This window comes from Lacerta agilis, chromosome 8 (genome assembly GCF_009819535.1).
Source record: "Lacerta agilis isolate rLacAgi1 chromosome 8, rLacAgi1.pri, whole genome shotgun sequence".
Taxonomy (NCBI): Eukaryota; Metazoa; Chordata; class Lepidosauria; order Squamata; family Lacertidae; genus Lacerta; species Lacerta agilis.
In genome coordinates, this window is record NC_046319.1 from 7,529,405 (window position 1) to 7,552,040 (window position 22,636).

Consider the following 22,636-nt stretch of genomic DNA (forward strand, 5'->3'; position numbering starts at 1 on the left):
GCTCTACATGTGTGTTCACAGCCAGTCTAGAGACAAGGATAGGGAGGGGAGGAAAGGAAAGGAGAGGGGGAAGAAAAGCATTTGCTGTAGCCAAGAGATGGGGGTTGGGGGGTGGGACACAGCAGGAGTGTTAACCCATTCAGAGGGCTTGAAGCACTAGTTATTAAGAGGAGGGAGGGAGGGAGGGAAGGGGGGTCGGAGGCTAGTGGCTCCTGTGGCTTCCCCCACCCACAGCGTAACACTCCCAAGGGAGCCACGGCTCACCGGTTTAAAACCACTGATCTTCAGCACTGTTTCCCAAACTTGGGTCTCCAGCTGTTTTCGGACTACAGTTTCCATCATCCCTGACCACTGGCCTTGCTAGCTAGGGATGATGGGAGTTGTAGTCCAAAAAACAGCCGGAGATCCAAGTTTGGGAAACAGTGCTCTAGAGAAAGAGTGATGTCAACGTATTTATTTAACAAGTAAAATATTTTAAAGCTTGCTGCCTACTCTATCCCAAAGGCAGTTGATTTAAAACAGGGACGGGGATCCTGCGATCCCCTCCAGATGTTATTGGTCTCTCGGCTCTCGTCAGCCCCAGCCGGCTTAATCAAGGGTCAAGGAAAACGTACAACGAGAGCACCATGGCTTCCCCAGCCCTGACATTGTCAGAGGATCTTCAAAACCTCGTCAACAAAAAGTTGGTGTCTGGATCTTTCATTCTACCTGTAGGATCGCTGTTCGCGTATGGGCATGTACACACGATGTTGTGTTAAAAGTGTGTTTTTCTGTATTCTGAGAAGGATTGAACTGACCTGCCTGTTATAATACGTCCGGGGGGGGGCAAGTTGTTAGACTGACCCCCAGGTAGGGACGAAGCCTGCGTGCCCTCCTGGCTACTCGAGTCCAGGGGCACATTGGTAATATGTGATTGTTCCCCAGCTTGAAGAACAACACACACGAGCCGTGAAGGCTAAAAACTACTTTATTGCAGATTAAATGCAGAGTATGTCTCTGCTTGCCAGCTCATGATTTCAGAGCTGTCCATAATAGCGTCCAGCATCTCTGAGCCAGAACTGAAAGAAAAACACAACAGTACAGTACAAAACATCACGTGTGTGAGAAAGCTGGTATGACCAGTGGCTTTCCCACAGGATAAAAACAGACACAGTCATACTGACCTCGCTGCTGCAGTGTTCGCAGCTCGGCTTGTAATAATATCACAACACTGCCAATACCATGTTTTTTGTCTTCTAGGTGGATGAAGCTCAGTATAAGAAGATTCTTGGATACATTGGTACTGGGCAAAAGGAAGGTGCCAAATTGCTCTGTGGTGGCAATCCAGCTGCAGACAGAGGTTACTTTATCCAGCCAACCATCTTTGGAGATGTGCAGGACAACATGACCATTGCAAAAGAGGAGGTCAGCGGGAAAATGTTTTCCTGTACTTGTTAGTCTCTCGATAACATTTCTATGGTTAGAGGGTTCTACGCGATCCCTCTCTTATTGTCTCCTGCTGTGTTGCTCTGTGTCACAGAGCTAAAATGGTGGCCTCCAGAACTGACCAACCACCCCCTTTTACCTGTACGTTCGCTCTCATGATTTATTTAAAATTACTTGTTATGATTTTTATTGTAGTGTCCCCATCTCGCTTTGAGTGCTGTCAGTGCAGAGAATGCAAGTTGCAATTTTGGTTTTTTTACTGATAATGGCATTGTTTTATTTGCTTTGTGGGTTTTATTCTAATCGACCAGTATATAAATCTTGTGGAGATAACTGTCAGATCTGTGTTGCGGTTGCTCACGAGTAACCAGGCATGTGTCTCAACTGTCTTTTAACAGTTTATTGGTGCAGACAATTAACAGTGCAGAGAATTTGAAAACATGACCGTCCTAGTCACTCGCAAAATCCGGGAGTGCCGGTTTCCGGATGTGACCCCAACATAAGAATTTAGGCACCCCAAAGCACTGCCTCCCCGGTCTCCTTTTGACCCCTGTGTGCAACTGGGGCGACAGAAGTGGCGTACTCCCCTCAGAGTGAAACTCAAGAGGCGTGCTGGGGCTCTCAGCAGCATCTCCAAGCTCTTGACTCGCCTGGCTGTGTCCAGCTTGCCCCTTCCCACTGGAGGAGGTGCCGCTTTTCCCTCTTGAAGAGGTTTCACTACTGAGGAGGTGTCGGGGCTCTCGGTACATCGACAAGACCTCCCGCCCTGCCGAGGGCAGTTCCCTGACAATAATCAAACAAACAAATATTTCATCCCAAGACTGCAACACAAATACCAACACAAATATCAGTACTGTAAGAACAAGGACAATCTATTGAAATGCAGTCTCAACAGCCAGAAAGTTCTCAGTGGTTTGATTGGTATCAATGACCAGCAAAGGCTGGAGGCACCAAAAACTCTGCAGAGTTTGCATCTGCCTTATTTCGGGGGGGGGGGGTGATTCTATATGCTGGGTGCTAGGACAGAAAAGGCCTTTCCCTTGCTTGCTACCAGGTGGATTTTTGCAGGCTGGAGGGGACTCACCTTGAAACCCCAACAACCAGGCAGGACTATATGAAGGAGGGCATTCCTTCAGGTAACCAGGTCCCAAGTTGGTTAGGGATTTAAAAGATCCTGTCTGCCAAGCCTACCTGTTTCCATACGCATGCTGCTCTGTCTTACAGATATTTGGGCCAGTCATGCAGATACTGAAATTTAAAACCATAGAGGAAGTCATCCACAGAGCAAACGACACCAAATATGGACTCGCGGCAGCAGTATTCACCAAGGACATTGACAAAGCAAATTACATTTCCCAGGGTTTACGTGCTGGAACAGTCTGGTAAGAGGCTAAATGTTGGGGAGCAGTCAGCAAATGCTTTAGGAAATGCTGTACGGTCATACCTTGGCTTGGCTTTAGAATGGAATCCGTTCTGGAAGTCCGTTCGACTTCCAAAAACGTTCAAAAACCAAGGTGCAGCTTCCAATTGGCTGCAGGAGCTTCCTGCACTCAATTGGAAGCCATAGAACCCATGTTGGACGTTCGGTTTCCAAAGAACGTTCACAAACCGGAACACTCACTTCCAGGTTTGCGACTGCAGTTTGGAGGAAGAGCACCTGCTTGGCATGCAGAAAGTTATAGGTCCTGTCCCTGGCACATAGAGCCAGTGTGGTGTAGTGGTTAAGAGCGGTAGACTCGTAATCTGGGGAACCGGGTTTGTGTCTCCACTCCTCCACATGCAGCTGCTGGGTGACCTTGGGCTAGTCACACTTCTCTGAAGTCTCTCAGCCCCACTCACCTCACAGAGTGTTTGTTGTGGGGGAGGAAGGGAAAGGAGAATGTTAGCTGCTTTGAGACTCCTTCGGGTAGTGAAAAGCGGGATATCAAATCCACACTCTTCTTCTTCTTCTTCTTCTGTCAACTTTTTCCCCTTTTTAAGGGAAATTCCCTTATTCCGAATAGGATTCCTCGCAAGAAAAGGGAAAAGTTGACAGCTATGCCCTGGCATCTTCTGGTATGCCAGGAACTCCTGATTTGAAATTTTGGAGAGCTGCTGTCAAATCATGGTAACAATATTGAGGCACCAAGAGGCTATGAATTAGCTTTCTCTTTTCAAGGAATTTTCGAAACTGTTATGTATTGCTAACTGTATGACATTCTTCAGAATTTAACTTCCTAGCTGGTTTAACTTTTCTACCCTTTTTTGGGAAACAATTTGCTCATCTTTGTGGCTGACCAGAAATAACACATGAGTGAGAACCCACATGGATCTGAGGCTGTATTATTTTCTTTGTTTTTTAAATTTGTTTTTAATTGTTTTTAATTTCAAAAAACATAAATACATTTGCATAAACGTACACATTTTGTTGCACATGAGCATATAACTAAAATAAACAAATAAAACAGTCAAAATAATGTCATTTTTAACTTGTAAACTGAGATATATGAGAGAGGATGAATGTCAGAGTAATTATATTTACAATTGCATTGTGATGTTTAGATTGGTGAACACAGGCAAATATTTAAACCTGTAACAATTCGGAATTTTACGTTTCAATATCCATTCTTTATGTCATTGGTTACATATATCAAATGGAGAAATAATAGGCAGTGAAAGTATTACTTCCTTTACTACTCTGTTCATGAGTGCCGGTTTAACAAAAGGCCCCTTCCTCTCCTCCTCAAATGTGAAATGCTGGAAGTTCACATCTCATCTTCTGTATTCAAACCTCTCAAACAAATTAGTGCCTGTTCTCCAAATTGATAGAAGAAGAGGAGGAGTTTGGATTTGATACCCCGCTTTATCCCTGGACAAGGCCTGCAGTGTTAAGACTTGGTATCAGGTGGACAAGAAATGAGATGAGTCTTCTGTTATCTAAATGCTCCAGAAATAACTCCTAACCCCCAATGTCTCCTGCAGGATTAACTGCTACAACGTGTTTGGCAGCCAAACACCATTTGGTGGGTTCAAAGCATCTGGACAAGGACGGGAAGGGGGAGAATATGGTCTCACGCCATACATGGAAGTAAAAACGGTAAGGATCTGAAACTCTCGTCCTCGTTTGGTTTTTAAGTATTTTGAAAACTGAAGCTTTTATTTTGCATCTTCCAGTAGAGAATGGCAAGGACTTCTAAGTGGTAAATAAAACTTGTCTTGCTTATGGGAGAATTGATGGTATTTCACTTTGTACAGAACGAAATAAAGAATTGTCAAATGTTGTTCTCCTTAGCCCACTGAACATTGGTTTCGTAGACATAACATGAAAATGTGTCTTTCACTAACTGTGGCTTAGACTGCAAACCATGGTTTGTCTGATCTTCTTTCCCAATATTCCCAGAGAATCCCTTGATGACATCCTCAAAGGGGAGAGGAATTCCCAAACCATAGTTCAGGCGTAACACTAAACCACTGTTCGCCTGACCTATGTGGCAAGCCACTTTCAAAACCTAACAGTAGATTATGGTTTGGTGGCCATTGTGGTTCAGATGGTTTTGGTTAAGGCCTCATGACAAATCATGGCTTGTCAATATGTCTAAACCATGTTCCTATTTTCAATAAACCGTTTTTTCCTGATGGCAGCCTTTTAGTTGTGAACAGAAAACCGAGCTTCCATGCCTAATGGTGGCTACATCTGTCTGCAAGTAAAATTACAACTGAACAGGACAAGAGCAGTATTTCTTGAACAAAGAGGCTCCAAACATTACTGTCTTAAGTGTTTGTTTGTGGGGTAACATTGAGCTAATGCTTTGGTATGCTAGGTTATCGTAGAATTCCTGCTACATTTGGATCATAACGAAAATGTTTAGGCACCTTTTAAGTACCTGCTTGGAAGCATTTCTTAAAATGTAAAGAAAGCACTGGAATCCTTCTAGTTTTGAAGAATTGATACCCACCTTAGAGTCAATTTAAAGTGTTGAAGTGAGAAGCAGTTGTCCCAGTATCCCACAGCTTGAGCAACAGAATTAGGAGATTTATGCAGTGCTACTTCTGTATGCCTGTTGTTTTTGTCCATGGAGTTTTCTTGGCAGGGATACTGGAGTGGCTTGCCAGTTCCTTCTCCAGGTGGATCACATTTAGTCTAAACTCTCCGCTATGACCTGTCCATCTTGGGTGGCCCTGCATGGCATTGCTCATAGCTTCCCTGAGTTAATCAAGCCCCTTCGCCACGACAAGGCAGTGATCCATGAAAGAGAATTAGGAGACTTATACAGTGCTACTTCTCAAACTTATCCATCCTTAAAGAAATCAGCCCTGAGTGCTCACTGGAAGGGCAGATCCTGAAGTTGAGGCTCCAGTACTTTGGTCACCTCATGAGAAGAGAAGACTCCCTGGAAAAGACCCTGATGTTGGGAAAGATGGAGGGCACAAGGGGAAGGGGACGACAGAGGACGAGATGGTTGGACAGTGTTCTCAAAGCGACTGGCATGAGTTTGGCCAAACTGTGGGAGGCAGTGGAGGACAGGGGTACCTGGCGTGCTCTGGTCCATGGAGTCACGAAGAGTCGGGAACGACTGAACAACAACAACAATGCTATTTCAATAAGCCAAGTAGATCAGGCACTGGGCTATAGTCCTGAAAGCAGTGAAATTTGAGTATTGCTCTGTCCAATGCTAGTGGATGTCTCCAGCCAATTCTGTTGTAAATGGGAAGCTGTAGGGTTTGATTAACCCAGCACAATATTATGTAGACTGCATCCTGTTTTGAGGAAGGGCTGAAGCTCAATGGTACAGCATGTGCTCTGCATGCAGAAGGTCCTAACAGCTTCCTAAAATTTCTGCTAAACTGTTTGAAACTGAACTGCATTAACAGGGTTGACATGGTGGGACTGTCTTGTAGAGTGAGAGATGCAAAGTTGGCCAAGTCTAATGCACCATATTCTTTCTAGGTAACCATCAAAGTTCCACAGAAGAATTCTTAAAGGACATGTGCCACTTCAGCTGTATATCTGAAACCGTCAGTAGAAGCTGCCGTTCCTCTCGATAGCAGCATTTAAGCAGGAATGAAGTAGAGGAAACTCCTTCATGAAGAAAGCCTTCACCTCTACAAGCAACCTAAGATCGTTTATTTCACATATTTTAAGAAAAATCTTTATTTACTTCACTTTTTTTCCTGTACCAGGCACCTCTATATCTTAATGTTACCTTAATGGATACAGATATCCATTTGAGCTTTAAGAATAATTTCTCAAACTAGTTTTTCAAACTGATTCTATGGTACCTGTTTATCGTAATCTGGAATGTATCTTGAGGTTTGTTTATAGGAGCAAATATCTAAGTACTGAGAACTTCCGTCCTTTCTCCATGTGTAACCTGAACAGAAACTGCCCCTTTTATATAAGAGAGCTCTAAAACTGTCTGCTTACTTTGACAATCAATGCTGTGAAGCCAGCGCAGGCTGTGATTTTCTCCTCCTGATCTTATATCAAATACATAAAGAAAATTTCATAGTTGACATGCATTTGTTCAGTTGCTGACCATTTTTGGTTAAAACGGTTACCCTTTTCTCTTAGTGCAAATGGGGTAAGATGAAATAGAGAGAAAAGGACTTGTATAACAGAGGAAGGGATGCTTTTTGGTGGTTTTCTGCTTCTTCTTTTGAAGTCTCAGCATGCCAAGGCTTTTTTCTAGTGATTACAAAGGAAACAAGAAAGATGGATGAGTGTTTTGGGCCACATTCACACCATACATTTAAAGCACCATGATACTACTTTAAATAGTCGTGCCTTTCCCTAAAGAATTATGGGAGCTGTAGTTTGTGATGGGTGCTGAGAGTTTTAGGACACCCTTATTCCCCCCAGAGAGCTACAGTTCCCAGAGTCCCCTGTTTAAACCACTCCGAGAAATCTAACTGCATGGAGGGGGTGATAGGGGATGTCCTAACAATTCTCAACACCCTTTAAAAATGGCAACTCCCAGGATTCTTTGGGGAAAACCATGAGTTTAAGTTGGTATCATAGTATTTTCAATGCCTGGTGTGAATGCAGCCTTAGAGTTCTTCACTATTCAAGTGAAAAACATAGGGTTCAAATTCCATGCTTCCTGAGCAGCCACCTTCTTCAGGATTCAGTTTATTTTGGGTTGTCATAGGTTTGCTACTTAGAATATTTGAAAACCCAGCTTTGTTATATGGTATAAGCAGTGATTTTTTTTCTTAAAAAATGTTTAGGTGTACTCTCATTTTGACTCAAGAAAATCACCATTTCATAGTTCAAATCGGGAAAAATACAGTAAATGGACAAAAGTACAAAGATTCACAAAATGTTTAGGGATATGCATACCCCCAGAAAAAAAACCCACCGGGTATAAGCCAACAGGCAATCGCAGGCAAAAATGGACTGTCACAGAGCATCCCTTGTCAACTGTCCATGGCTATGGGATATATTACCTGCTGCAAGTCATCTGCAACCAAGCAACCTTAATTTTAATACTCTGAACGCTTTGAAAGTAGGGAGATTGTCTGTCGTGTAGACAGTATGGTGACTGACAGTCCTTCCCATACAGAATGCAATTTGCTGAGAGGGACATTATTAAAGTGAGTGTGTAATTTAGCAGCAAGAGGAGTTGGCTTCTGCACACAAGACTTCAAGAATCACCATTGGCCGGTCCTATACTTACTGGAAGTCCACAAGCCAGGCATGCAAGCAGTGCAAGGTTTCATATAGCCACCGATTAAACAAATTCACAGAGCAAAATAATCTGTGTTGCCACATTATGTGGCAGCATGTTTCATATCCTTTATATCGAGGTGAGGAACATCAGGCCCTCCCAGCCTATGTGGCCCTCCCAGCCTCTCTACATGGCCCTCAGGACTCCCATCAGCCTCGAGTGCTTTTGTGTGGTTGGAATGTGCCCTTTTCTGATGTGCCGATGCCTTTTGCTTCTTTGCATGGATGTGGGAGGTGGGGAGAGAGAGAGAAAAGAAACCACTGACATGCTTGGCTGGAATGTAGCCTAATGTACAAGGGTAACAGTCACATACATTTTACCCTGGGCACTTTTGCCTTTAGCTATGGCCAAAGAACTCATTGAACTCATTCTCTAGCTGCTTAAACTTGCATAGCTAAAACACCATCATCACCTACAAAAAGGGTTGGGGCAGAAGGGGGAAAATAAATACTTTCAGGAAGTGAACCATAGGGAAAACGCACAGCTTGGCCAAATGGGGACAGAGCAAAAAGTATGATTGGCTACACGATGTTGAGCTGGGAGAAGTGACAATAAAATGGCATATTGCTGTAAAGGTCATGGCTGGCTCAACAGGAGCACTGCACACTATAGCATTTTGGTGCCAGTCCTATTTGTATTTTATCTATAGATAAAGATGCAGAACACAGTTTTGCTAGGAAATCCGTTATCCTTTTTTTGTTTGTGCACAGAGAATTTTGGCTTCACTTCCTGAGAGGGTGTCAAAATTAAAAAGTAGGTTTTGCTGCTTATGTATGCTGAATACACGACCAGGTTTGGTAATATGCTTAAATAAATAAATGATGTTAGAGACCTGAAAGTTGGTACCTAAGAGCTTACCACAGCCCATTGGGCTTTTAACTTTTCTCCCTTAAAATTGGCACCAGGAGTCCTACCCCCCCCCCCCCACTGTGTGGAAGCCTCAAATCAGCCTGGGGAAAAATCCAGAGGGCAAAAACTGGCATTTCTCATCTCCCCCACCCTTTACTGAGGACAAAACCATTTTTTATTTGGTACCTATTGGTTGATACAGGGATAGTTATGCTGCAGTCCACAGACACAAACGTGTGAAAGGAAATGATACACGGTTATGTTCGCGTTTTTATTATGTCATTGTGGGTGCGTGTGTTTAATATGGTTAAGAACAGCGGGGTTACATTTGAGTATTTTACATAGGTTTTAAGTACGGATAGAGCTCCGCTGCCAAAATGGCACCGGCCTCGCTTCCTCCCTCCTTCGCTTCTCTCTAAGTGCTTGACGATCTCCAAACATCGCGAGACTTCGCCTCGAAAAGTGGCGAGTGACCCAAACCTCCCCACCGACCCACAAAGGGGCGTGTTCGAAAGGGGGCGGAGCGAAGTCGTGCCAAGGAAACCCCTCCCCTCTGCCGGCATCAAATTCCCTCCCCGTTTTTATTCCTACCCTCAGGTAACCCCGCACTGAAGCGCCATCAAAAAGCGACGCGAAAGAGAGGAAGGTCCCCGGGCAATAATAATAATAAAAAAACCACACACCCTAAACGTATGTGAAGAAAGGCGGAAGGGCCTTTCACCTACGGCGTCGCGTCGCTGATGTGCAGCTCGTGATGATTGACGCTGCCTATTTCACTCGCCTGATAAGTTTTTTTCCCGCCGCGAAAGAGGCCGATTTGGGGTCGCTGCTCGCGTGGAGGGGCTGGGAGCGAGACGGCGGGAGAGAGAGGGAGCTAGGTAGGCCCCGGCTACAAACGCGTCCCCGCTAGAGTTGCTCGGCAGATCAGGCGCGGCTGCCCTCGGCGGGGGCGAAGCTGTGGCAATGGCTGGTGGCTCCTTAGCCGGAGTCGAGCCTCGGCGCCTGAGGCGGAGCCCGGATTAGGAAAAGCTGAGGCGGCGGCGGCGGCGGCAATAATTTCCTCCATCCCCTCATTTACCTCAGCCTCCCCGCCGTGAGGAAAGGCCCCTCGCGCCCTCTTCGCTTTCCTTCCCTGGCTGGGTGGGGATGAGGCGGCAGCCCGGCGGAGGAGGCGGTGGCGGAGGGGGCAGCAGCAGCAGCAGCAGCGGCGCCGGCAGCGGCGCGGGCGGCGACAACAACAACGACACCGACGACACCGACTTGGAGGGGCGGCCCCCCGCCTAGCCCGGCCCCGCTCCCCCTCCTTCCCCACAGGCTCCCCTCGCCGGGCCTGAAGCGGCGGAGGATGTCGGAGGAGCCTGACGCGGACAAGATGATTAAGGTAGCGGGGTCTGCTGGAGGGCCTTTATGGACGACGCGCGGAGGGGTGGGCAAGGAGGAGGAGGAGGAGGCCGCTTTATTTATTTTTATTTGAAGCCTGGGTTTAACGTTCAGAGCGCAGTGCCTCTGAGCGTGTGCAGAGTTCGGACGGCAGTAGGGCCTGCGCCACGGGGCGGAACCCCACCCCCGGCCTCTTGGCAGATTCAAAACAGATAGGAGAAAGTGCTTATCCATGCAGCGCTTGGTTGAACCGCGGCGCTCGCGGGAGCCACTGATGGCCACCAACTTGGATGACTTTAAAAGAGGAGCCGTGGCGGATAAGGCTATCGATGGCTACTATGCTCTGGCCTCCACAGTTAGAGGCAGTAAATGCTTAGGATTAACAGTTGCTGAGGGGGGAAGGCTCTTGGGCTTGGGTCCTGCTTACGGGTTTCCCACAATAGGCATCTGTTTGGCCACTATGGGAACAGGATGCTGAACTAGATGGGCTCCTTGTGCCTTGATTCAGCAGGCTCGCTCTTACATTCTTATCCTGGACCTTGGCAATCGTGCATCTCTTATATATTTTTTATTTATTTGTGGCAACCTTCCCTTCTAGCCAGATGTTGTTGGGCTCTCATAAACCCAGGGCAGCAGCGGTCAGGAATGATGGGAGCTGTAGTCTCAACAGCACCTGGAAACTATACACTGCGGGAAAGACTGACTTAATGGCATTTGTAGGTTTTTCTGTGACATAAATTTCCCTGGGTGGCATACAATAGGTAAGCTTAAACACAAATAGGCATAAAAAATAGACACAGATACAACAAAAACAAAACCCTCCAGTTCCAAAGTTAAATGGTTTAAAAATGGAGGGCCACAAGTTGTACTTTATTTAAAAGGCCTGTGTAAACTGAATGCTTTTCTGTTGGTGCTGAAATTACGGTCTTTTCTCAGACTAGCATTCCTGGGAAATTTGTTCCACAACCAGGGTGCCTCTTCTTGATTGGACTTAGAACTATAGAACTGTAGAGTTAGAGAGACCCCAAGGGTCTCACTTCATTTGACATGGCACCCATTATTCTTATATAATAACTACAAAGCAGCTAGAGTACTTGGCCAATAAATTATTATTCTATTCTATTCTACTTACAAATATGAGTCAAAATAAAAAATCTTTCCAGTAGCACCTTAGAGACCAACTGAGTTTGTTCTTGGTATGAGCTTTCGTGTGCATGCACACGAAAGCTCATACCAAGAACAAACTCAGTTGGTCTCTAAGGTGCTACTGGAAAGATTTTTTTATTTTGTTTCGACTATGGCAGACCAACACGGCTACCCACCTGTAACTGGAAATATGAGATAGTCACTGCTCGCTACTGGCTTACAATCTTACTAGAAACAATGCAAAAGGAAAGAAGTATACAGAGGAAAGAAGAAAGCAAGTGTTGAAGCAGCCCGCTACTTCACTGGAGAATGGTTGGGGCCAGGTTGATCTCTCCCTTGCCATGATTCGTGGCCAATAAGTCACATGTCCCACAGGCCTGGGCTTGTGGAGTACAGTGACTCAGAGAATAGTGTTCCAATGCTTACAAGTTTTGTTCTCTGTTAGGAATATGAGGATTAATTTAGGCAAATACCGTGTCAGACCACTGGTCCATGTAGCTAACTGACAGTGGTGCTCCAGGATCTCAGATAGGAGTCTTTCCCAACCCTATCTGAGATCCTAGGGATTGAACCCAGGATTTTTTGCATACTCTGTCACTGAGCTAGTAGTAGTAGTAGTGTAGAGCCATTTGTATATACCAGTACACAACACTTATCAGAGAATGAGAGAACAGGCTTCTGCCCTGATTGTTAAAAATGAAAGTACATTTCTTTGTTACTATGGTGTTAGTATTATAGCTCCATTCACATACACAGCATTCCCAAACAATTATTCTTATTATTGATTTTATAAATTTACTAGGGGTCTGTGGCCCAGCTCGCTTCACTTGCCAACCCCACCTACCACTGTGCTTGTAGGTCTGGGCCACCTACCAGGCCATCCGCCCACTTGTTTGCTTCATCTCTTGTTCCATCCTTCTCACCCTTTGAAACTGCTGTGATGGCCCAGCAACTCTGAGGGCCCAATTTGTCATTGTACTGTAGTTTGCAGTGCCATGTGTGGGTGGCCACACAAACTGCAGCGTGGCAATGTTCTTAACTATTTATTATATGCAAGATATATTTCCATCAATATAAGATGACAGGTCTCTGCCTCAAGGTGCTTATGATATAAAATTGGATATTGGGGAGACAGCAGAGGGAGGAGGCAGGGGCAAATAGGAAAATGTTTAATTATTTGAGTTCAGCATATTTAAGTATTCAGGTTTCAATGGGAAGAGAAGTCTCTGTCCCAAGACGCTTGCAGTATACATACACATGTATGCCTGCACAAAAGAGACTGTAAAGCAGGGATGGCCAAACTTGTAGCTGTTTTGAGGACTAAAACTTCCATCATCCCTAGCTAACAGGACCAGTGGTCAGGGATGATAGGAAATGTAGTCCCAAAACAGCTTGAGGGCCAAGTTTGGCCATTGCTATTATAGAGGAACAGGGAAGAAATGTTTATTGAGGGAAGAATGTGTGGGTGTTGCTGTACACATACACTAAATTTGTACCCCTCTTTATAGTCCCAGGTGTGAACCTTTGCCCTTCCAAACGTTGCTGAACTGCAACTCCCATCAGCCTCAGTAAGCATTGCCAATTGCCAGGGTTGATAGGAGTTGTAGTTCAGCAACATCCAGAGGGTGAAATTTTTCCCAACACCTATTGTAGTTGGATGGCTTTAGAAATGGAAAATATCAATAAAAATGTAAAGAAGTTATTAAAGACCAGGGGTTCTACAATAGCATTGGCATCTAACTGAAACAGAAGATCAGGATCTAAAAGCCAGAGATTCTAAAATGCACCAAGAAAACAATGCACCAAGAAAACAACACACCAAGAACTCTGGCCAATAAAGTTTCAATAGTGGGAATAGTCCCTACATGCAAATCAACAGTAAATTATGACAAAAACTATTCCCACTATTGAAACTTCATTGGCCAGAGTTCTTGGTGTGTTTTTTTCTTGGTGCATTTAATAACAAGATATTCTAAAATGACTGTGAGTATATAAAGGTGTCAAAGAGCGAGCTGGCTTTAAATCACACCATTCAAAGTTGGAATTAAACCTGTATTAACAAAAACATGAACTGCACAAACTTGGCTGATGTCAGGTCTAATGAGCACAGCAGTTCATCCCCGGTAGGTCTTACCCCATGAATCAGTTGTCAAGACTGGAAGCCCCCGCCTCCCCATAGCCATCTTAAGTCTCCCCTCCAGGGCTTTTCCCAAACTGCACCTGTGTGAAGCCTGTTGCTGCTCCACCCATTTCGGCCCTCTTCTGGTTTGGGGAGACAGGGGAGGAGGGGAGCTTGTTGCAGCCGTAGGGGGAGACACCTGTGACTCTTCACCAGCCTGACTCATCTTGGCCTCCCTTCTCCCACTTGCCTGCTGCAGCTTCTGCCTCTGATTCTGGACTTCTCTCTGTCACAGACTCTCCCAGTTACCTCTTCAGCTTCCAGCACCTCCTCTTCCCAGTCTTCTCCCACTCGTCCCACCCCCAATCCCTGGGTGCTTTGTTCCCCAGCTGGTCCTCCTTCCACTCCTCTGCATCCAACCAGTCCATGACAAAAGGTCATCACATGGCACCCAAAAGACATAATGCTACCTGCCTGTGTTGCTGCCCTTCTCTCCTGCTGCCCCCTTCCTAATTTATTATTATATATCCAAATTTATTGTACATATCTCATAAACAGCAAAATGCTAGAGTTACAGTTAAATAAGATCCAGCATATAAACTGAACAGAACAAATTGGTATTGTAGATTTGTGGAGATGCTCTATATATAATTACCATACTATACTGTACTACATTGCACTATATAGGATTTGCAGCTGTTATCACATAGGGCTCTGCCTGAGCTCTCCAAAGATGATGCTGTAGTTTCATGTTTCTTCTTTTCCCTTTTAAAACAGGAAACTTCTATTTTAGAAGAATACCATATTAACTGGACTCAGAAGCTGGGAGCTGGTATCAGTGGTCCAGTAAGGTAAGAAGATGCATTTTATTGCTGTGATTAAACTCTCAGGATAATAATGAAATACTGAATGCTTTAATTATGCTGTGAGCAGAAATGGAGATTCCTTCGCTCATTTCTTACTCGGTTTGTGTCAAAACAAAGTTATTTTGTAACACATCTTTAATGCTTTTATTTATTAGGCTTCTGTCTCACTACAGTGGTATCTCTGGTTATGTACTTAATTTGTTCCGGAGGTCCGTTCTTAACCTGAAACTGTTCTTAACCTGAAGCACCACTTTAGCTAATGGGACCTCCCGCTGCTGCTGCGCCGCCATAGCATGATTTCTATTCTTATCCTGAAGCAAAGTTATTAACCTGAAGCGTATGTAACCCGAGGTACCACTGTATTGCATAAGGTTCCCATCCTCAGTTTGCACCTACATAACTTCAGCAGTTCACAGGACTCCTTTACAATGGGTTAAAAAAAATGCACTAAAATGCCATTCTCATTTGTGTTTAATCACAGCAAAACATGACTTTCAGACATGGTCACATGCACCTCCAAATTGTTTTGGACTGCTTTTGTGCTCATGCATAAAGCACCTTTTAATCCAGCTACTTAAATAAGCTAGCTGTGGCCCCAGTAGCTTTTTTATTTTAGGAAGCATGGATGGGCAGGGGTTATATTTGGGTTCTGACCAATCAAATGACTTTTCCTATGTTCATCAGGTGTGGGGAGATGCCGTGGCTTCCAGACAGGATGTTGTGCCCTGTTCAAGGGATGTTTCCCAATACACTGTGTCCAAACATTAATGTGGGAATAATGCAGGAGTCTAGATTGGGAAGGATTTATACTCTTTTTGTGTGTGTGTGTCTTCAAATGAGGAATTCATTCATATGTCGGTAGCTTCTTTATAGCTTCCCCACTAACCAAATGATTTTGCTACTATCTGGACAGAGTCTGCATGAAAAAATCGTCTCAAGAACGGTTTGCACTGAAGATCCTTCTCGATCGCCCTAAAGCTAGAAATGAGGTATAGTCCGCTCTTCTTGAAAAATGTTCTATAGATCTGTTGCTCCACTTGTGTGTTCTTCCCCTGCCCACTCAGTTATCCTAAAACAATTTATAGCAGTAAGAAGCACTCCTTAACACATCCCATTAAATATATATGGACAGTTGCTGTTTTATTTAGAGCCACTGTGATTTCCTAATTGTCTAATAAATTTCTGTCTATTTTCCATGTCAAATAAAACCAGCATGGCTTACAATGTAAAATAAAGCATAATGCATCAAATAATTTTTTTTAAAAAATAACACTATTACCCTGTGGGAGATCAGGCATTTCCCTTCCTTGGTGATGTTGGGCACGATTTGAAGACATTTTTATCTGTCGGTGACTTTGGAAAGGGACAAGCTTGCTCCATCTTCCATGCGACAGCCCTTTAGATATTTGAAGATGGCCATCATATCTCCTCTCAGTCTGGCTAAGCATACCCAGCTCCCTGAACCATTCCTCATAAGACTTGGCTTCCAGACCTTTTATCACCCGTCTTAAAATTGTGATGCCCATGTGTGCCTTATGCCCTAGAATCCCTCACTCCGCACCTGAGGTTTGCTCTGGTTCTGCCTTAATGGCAGTAAGATTCCACGCAGGAGGAAGCTTGATGAAATTGCTTTGCACCCGTACTGATGTTAGTGGTGGTTCTGGCTGGGCTGGGCTGAAAATCAACCCCCCACTCAGATCTGGAAGTGAAGCAGGCAACAATATCCAGGTTACAGGGTCAGGGCTGCTCCTGGTTTCCCCCATACACTGCTACTCGTTGCTGGAATGTGGGTGAAATTTTGGAGATAGTCCCAGCTTTCTGACGAACCCACACATGGGTGCTTGTGGTGAGTTACTCAGAGGCTTTTCTTTATTTTTTTTCAATTCCCCTTCGCTAACTGCTGTGTCAAGAAAGTTACTCATCCTTGCCCTGTTGACCCTTGAAAGGCCTGCATTTGGGATCAGCTTCCTTGAGCCCAGCTTTTGAGCACCTCACCAGAAGGAAGCAGGGGAGGCTGCTTAGCAGGCTGCTCCACATTCTTCCCAGAGCAGATGGACCTCTTGGCAAACGTTGCTTTGCTGTACCTACTTTGCTTGCCTGTTTGTAATCCTCCTTGTTTTTGCCTGCCTGACGTCTTCTGCAGACTTAGCCAGCCAGCACCCACGTGCGTCTTGGATTCCGTCAACCAGCCTTGATTGCCTTCTTGTTCCTCGGCACAATCGTGCTCCTTTGCCTCTTGCCTGATTCTACCCTGTACCCCAAGGCTCAGGCTAAGCATGGGCTTATCTTGGCTTTAAAAATACTGGCGCTCATGCTCGGGCAGCCTTCCCCCAGCCTGCTGCCCTCCTGATGTTACGGAGTATAACTCCCTTCAGTCCCAGCCAGGATGGGAGCTCTTGTCCAAAACATCTGGAGGGCAGCAGGTTGGGGAAGGCTGATCAAGAACATGCCAGGCAGCCAGCATAAACTGGAAAAAGAACTGAGCATGTGGCTGATGTGCTTCCCTCATTGCTAAACTAAGTTGATTCTCGTGCTTAAGAACCAGAGGTAAGGACTTCAGGAGGGGCAGTGCTCCTCAAGCTGACCGTAATTCTGTCCGCAGGCAGAGGGGTATAAAAATGGGGTGGGGGAGAAGCAGAGGCTTGGAAAGACATTTGCTAAGGCGGATGAGCACGGCTGCATTTTAACTTGCCTCTTCTTCTCCGTCAGGTCCGGCTGCACATGATGTGCGCGACACATCCCAATATTGTCCAGATTATCGAAGTTTATGCGAACAGTGTGCAGTTCCCTCACGAGTCAAGTCCAAGGTAAGACTCTGGCAGGGTGGTTTGCTTTCCCACTGCATCCTTTCTACAATCAGGCTTCGACGGCGTGGAATTCTGTCTGGAATTTAAAAACCGCCTTTTATCCAAAGCAAACTGCAACTGTCATATGTCTTGTGTCTCTCCCCCGCCCCTTTCATAGTAGCGTGCCTTTCTTTCCATTGTGACAATCGTATTGTACAGAATATGTCAACATTTTTCTTTCTTCCAGCTGGTCTCACTTCTTAGCCATTTGGTTCCCAGCGTCCAGGACATTGGGGTGTGTGCAGCATAGATAGCAGCCCTTTTTTGAGATAGCCGATGGGCTTTCCGCTTTCTTTAAAAAAAATTAGTGCTCTTGTGAGGTAAGGCAAAGCATCTCAGGAGATGCAAATTGGGTGCCATTAAGGCTGGCAGAACAGCAAAAGATCACAGGGCAGAATCTGCCAGGAGGTTCTCCTGCTCCAGCCTCCCAGAAGCAAACAGGAGCTGCAATGGCTAGAACTGCCTTGACTTGGCACTTTCCATGAGCTTGCACAAACCTCTGACGGCAAATGGTAGCATTAATGTGCATATTCCTTTGGAGAAAATCCTTGCCCATGACGTGTTTGCTCCCCACCCTCTGGGAGTAAAAGGTCCTCCCTGTTTCTAGTTTCCTCTTTCAATGATGCCCAGAAGAACAGAATCCCTGGAATTCCCAAATCCTAAACTGATCACCTTCTCTTTAATATTGAACTGGGCAGTAGAGCCCAGTTGTCTCAGGACCCGCCCCCCCCCCCCGGCTTGAAGTGTGGGGTGTTAGCTCTAGTTTTTATTAACGCTTTGACTTTTTTTCATATAACGAACTGGAATGCTTTTAAAACAGGGCTCGGCTCCTAATTGTAATGGAGATGATGGAAGGGGGCGAACTGTTTCACAGAATCAGCCAACATCGGCACTTTACTGAGAAGCAAGCAAGCCAAGTAACAAAGCAGGCAAGTTCTTAACACCCCACCCACCCCCAACACCCACCCCGCCCTTGTCTAAGCAAAAAGCATGGGAGGAAACAGCCCATAAAATAACTGACAATTTTACTGGGAGGGCAAGCGGCAAGCTTTTTAAGAAAACAACCCTCTGATCTAATCAGAAGATTGCCTGCTTTGTTATGATCTCCTGGACAGCCTTTCTCCTTTTTGAGTTAAAACTCAAAAGTTTCCCAAACTTTATTTTTTAGGGTGTATGAAGACAAGAATTACTTTACCTTAACAGGGCCCATCCAAACCTGCCTCTGCAGGTCCCTGTTCCGAAGAGGAGGCATGCCCGGCACCAGTTGCTCGTGCAAAGACTTGAGTGGGCTGCCTCCTTTGGGTGGATGGGGGGTGATTTTGCAGTGTCAGGTTGGGCATAATCGCCTGCTTCCAGCAAAGGCTGATGGGAAGGCAGCAAGGCCTGAACAATGACTTGTCCAAGGATGTAGGAAGCAGCTGATTTTGCTGGCAGGTGCTTTGAGCTCCAAGAAACATTGAATTTATTCTCTTGCAGCGCACAATTTTGGGGATTTCTAGTCTATGCAAATGCGTTAAATAAAGAAGAAAAATCAGAGGGATAGGGGTAGATATTAATGAAATTCTTATCCGTTGGCCCTTTACTCAGGGTAAACTTAACCTAGCTATGAATTCCCTGCCATCACAGCTGCTACGAAGCCTTTGAAGAAAGGGTGACGAAGTGTGTCATCAGCACAGGGTTCCCTAATTCAAGGCAGAAGCATGGTCTTGTGTCAGTTGAGTCTCTCCCAGTTCTTCATAATCTGGAGATCCATGTAGGCCCTACCCTAGTGAGTAGGCCAATGGGCAGTTTGGTCACAGTCCAGCAGATGTGAGAGCAAGCCTTGAAACTCAAACCTTTGTGAGATGTGGGCAGTCTCTGAGCAGTGGAAGGATCAGTTGTTTCTGGGTCCTGTGAAGTATCCAAGGAGAGACAGCCCCTTCTTAGTACAGTCGTACCTTGGAAGTCGAATGGAATCCATTCCGGAAGTCCATTCGAGTTCCAAAACGTTCAGAAACCAAAGCGCGGCTTCTGATTGGCTGGAAGAAGCTCCTGCAGCCAATCAGAAGCCCTGTCGGATGTTCGGCTTCCAAAAATAGTTTGCAAACAGGAACTATTCCAAAAATAGTTTGCAAACAGTTTGCTGTGTTTGGGAGCCAAAACGTTCGAGAACTAAGCTGTTCGAAAACCAAAATACGACTGTAGTCTGGTCCTTAAGGAATAGCAGGCTGAGAAATACTGTAGCACAAAGCTGAATAAATCAGTTTCCCTACTGGGAATGAACATGTATTTTTTTGTATTCATGTTTGATGTGGTTGCTTGTTCCTATCTCTTGTCATGATTTGTGTTGCTGGTCTTTTTTAAGGAATATGGTGTATGCCTTGGTGACAGGGTGACCTGAGTGTTCTGGCCCAGCACCTCTTCTCTCTACTTTTTTTTTGGGGGGGTGAGGTCTCTGGGTGCCTTGTCTCTTGTTCTAATGAAGTGTTACCCGTGAATCCACCTTTTGTTCTTTCTGTGTGTTTTCTGCTGCGACTTTTTCATCGCAATGTAATTGCAGTGCTTTGTTCTGATCTAACGCAGGAAAATTTCTTCAGGGAGAGTTCTTTCCAGAAAAGTAACTTGTTGGAGAAACATTAAATTCTAAGATTTTTTGTTTTTTGTTTTAAATAATCCCGCATGAGCCGAGTGCTGTTCATTGTGGATCTGGTAAAAGGCATCATTAAATTCGCCTCCCCCTTGCATGTGATGTGGACTCACTAAAGAGTCTCGCTGGTAGATGCCCCATGGGGATGGTTGTGAATGCTATAACATTTATATTTCCATCTAGTTCCATCCATTTTGACAGGTTGACAACTACTTTTAAAATACTGTTTCTAAATGATGTTTTCTTTTCAGAAACACAAGGTTAAATATATGTAGTTAGAATATTAATCCAGCTGAATTTAAGCATTTGGGCAAAATATTCCTGCATTGCAGGTGCTTGGACTAGATGACTCTTGTGGTTCCTTCTAACTCTATGATCCTATGATTTCCTATGTGTACATCCTGTTGATTTAGTGGGAGATAACTGTAATCAAATTTCCAGTTAGAATCTGTGGAAGTTAAAAATGCTTGACTTTGTCTGAATTGTCCCTTGCCTATCCTGAGAAAGTCAAGAGTGTCTGGTTTTATCCAAGGTTGGTTGTGAGTGGACAGAGAAGTATAAATGATAGGTTTTGTGTCAACTTTAATTTTTTTTACTAATTCCCATTCCAGAGCCCATATATACAATCCCACACCATGGTTTTACCATCGGCAGCCTCAATTTTCAGAAAAGAATGCTGTGAAGAATTAGAGTGCCCACTGGCCTGCTACCTGCTATATTAATGAAAATATTTACATAATTTTCTCTTTCTTGGAGCTAATTGTGCATTTTAGCCTGACATTTTCTGCGAAACAAATTGGCCATCTTTTGGCTTTTATTCTTTTTAATTTCAAAATATGCCCTTAACAAAATTAAAACAGTTAGCACTGAACGTAGGTGTTCAGTGTTCTTTGCTTTCAACTTGCACCTTTTAAATGGTGCCCTTAATCTTGCTCTGGTTCTAAGTGGCCTGCCATTCAAAAACAGACATTGTGTTTCATAGTAGACTTGTGGTCAGCCGTGGCTGGAGCTGCTGATTGGCCCCATAGCAAGTTGCAAACAAGGCAGTAAATCTTCTGTCACCTGCCTTCATCGTTTAAATCTTGCACATAAACATCAGGGTTGAGCAGAACCTAATCACTTAATTACTTCAGAGATTCAGTTGGCCTGTTAACAGCAAATGAAGGGCCACTGTTGAGATACAATTGTACTATTGAAAATGTTTTTTAATAAGTTGGATTAACACTTTAGTCTTGGAAACGGAAAGCAATTAGCAACAAGCTGGGATGGGTGTGTGTGTCTTTCTCTTAGCGTTTCCAGTTGACCCTGGGGCAAGGCAAGGCAATTTCAAGCGCAACTTTTCCAACTGTTGCAAGGTGGGCTTTTGAGATGTTCCCTCCTCTCCCCCATTGTGCCTCTGCAGGAATGCGAAGAGGTCCCTGCTCAGGTCCGCTGAGAAGATTAGGAAATGCTTGCTGCAACTTCATCCTGCTTAAACGCCCAGAGAGGTGAAAGCAGGAGTTGAAAACATTCCCCAAGGGCCCAGGCAGCGGGCCACCTTAAGCCTGGTTTTGCATACCTTGTTTTGATTTCCTACTTGCACCCTCCCCGACAGAACTCACTTGCCTCAAACCACGAGAATCTGTGTTGTAAAAACAGAAGGAACCTTTTGTTGTGTAGACGCTGCTTGCCTCAAGCTGGGATGGGTGGCTTGATTGATAGAAGCAGCCTGGCGAGGCAGAAACAGCTGTTTTCTGGATGTGTGCCTCTCTCCACTCCAGCCCCGGGAGTAAACCACCCTCTTTCCCATTTGCTCAGCAGTGTGTTTTGCCAGATCTCAAGACAACCCTTTTTGAAGAAATGCTCCGCCTGCCCTTAGCAGTGTGCTTTCAGGATCCGTCTTTATTCCCCACGTGTATGCCTAGTCTTCCAGTACATGCAAATGGTTAGGATGGGTGGTGGTGATCTGGTGGAGATTTGTGATCTCGGAACCAGAGCACAGAGACTGAGCCAGAGTCAAGAGTTGTGGGGCTGTGTCTCCATCCCAGATCTCCAGCTGCTTTTCCTTAGACCTCCTGAGCCATTCTAAGGGAAATCCTCTGTGGTGGTGCTGAGGGGCATCTACTGTGCTCCTTTTCTTTTTTTAAGTGCAGATGCCACCATGTCAATGAGAGCCTTTTGGTTACTGTGTTTTGACTCCTTGTGCCCTCTTTCCAGATAGCTTTGGCTTTGCAACACTGTCATTCTTTAAACATTGCGCACCGAGACCTCAAGCCTGAGAACCTTCTTTTCAAGGATAATTCTTTGGTAAGATGGAGATTTGCTACTTTGGGTGTTGTGAAATCAGCTATGCTGCTGGTTAGTTCAAATCAGAAATGGCAACTCAACTCAATTTGCCCCAAACTCCCTTTACCTGTCCCTCCAGCCAACCCCCCCTCTTCTTCTTCTTCTTCTTCTTCTTCTTCTTCTTCTTCTTCTTCCCTCCAGCTAACAGCAGCCCTTTCTGTCCCTGGGCCCTGTATGAGTTTCCCCTTTACCCCTCTCTATCCTTGGCCCTCCTTTCCTTGACTTCTTGCTGCCTCCCTCCATTCTAACCTCAGGTTCTTCTTTCCCAGCTCCCTAGTTATTCTGTCCTCTCCCTTTCAGCCAGCAAACTCCTTGCCTTTTAGCTTCTTTATCCCCCTTTCTTCCCA

At 45.0% G+C, this 22,636-nt stretch overlaps 2 protein-coding genes across 3 annotated transcripts in view; both read left to right on the forward strand.

Annotated features, from left to right (window-relative positions):
• Window positions 1-6,918, forward strand: part of ALDH2 (aldehyde dehydrogenase 2 family member) — a 34,145-nt gene extending 27,227 nt beyond the window's left edge. The window contains exons 10-13 of the mRNA XM_033159269.1: window positions 1,240-1,404; window positions 2,650-2,807; window positions 4,387-4,501; window positions 6,353-6,918. Of these exons, the coding sequence (XP_033015160.1) occupies window positions 1,240-1,404; window positions 2,650-2,807; window positions 4,387-4,501; window positions 6,353-6,385 (471 nt within the window). The 3' untranslated portion in view covers window positions 6,386-6,918. The remainder of the gene's footprint in view (window positions 1-1,239; window positions 1,405-2,649; window positions 2,808-4,386; window positions 4,502-6,352) is intronic.
• A 2,958-nt stretch (window positions 6,919-9,876) lies between these two features.
• MAPKAPK5 (MAPK activated protein kinase 5) overlaps window positions 9,877-22,636 on the forward strand; it is a 28,773-nt gene continuing 16,013 nt past the window's right edge. Inside the window, exons 1-6 of one of the 2 annotated variants that reach the window (XM_033159270.1) lie at window positions 9,877-10,362; window positions 14,404-14,477; window positions 15,406-15,481; window positions 17,202-17,299; window positions 18,159-18,267; window positions 22,161-22,250. In XM_033159270.1, coding sequence (XP_033015161.1) covers window positions 10,327-10,362; window positions 14,404-14,477; window positions 15,406-15,481; window positions 17,202-17,299; window positions 18,159-18,267; window positions 22,161-22,250 — 483 coding nt within the window. In that variant the 5' untranslated portion in view covers window positions 9,877-10,326. The remainder of the gene's footprint in view (window positions 10,363-14,403; window positions 14,478-15,405; window positions 15,482-17,201; window positions 17,300-18,158; window positions 18,268-22,160; window positions 22,251-22,636) is intronic. The other variant, XM_033159271.1, reaches the window with a different exon arrangement.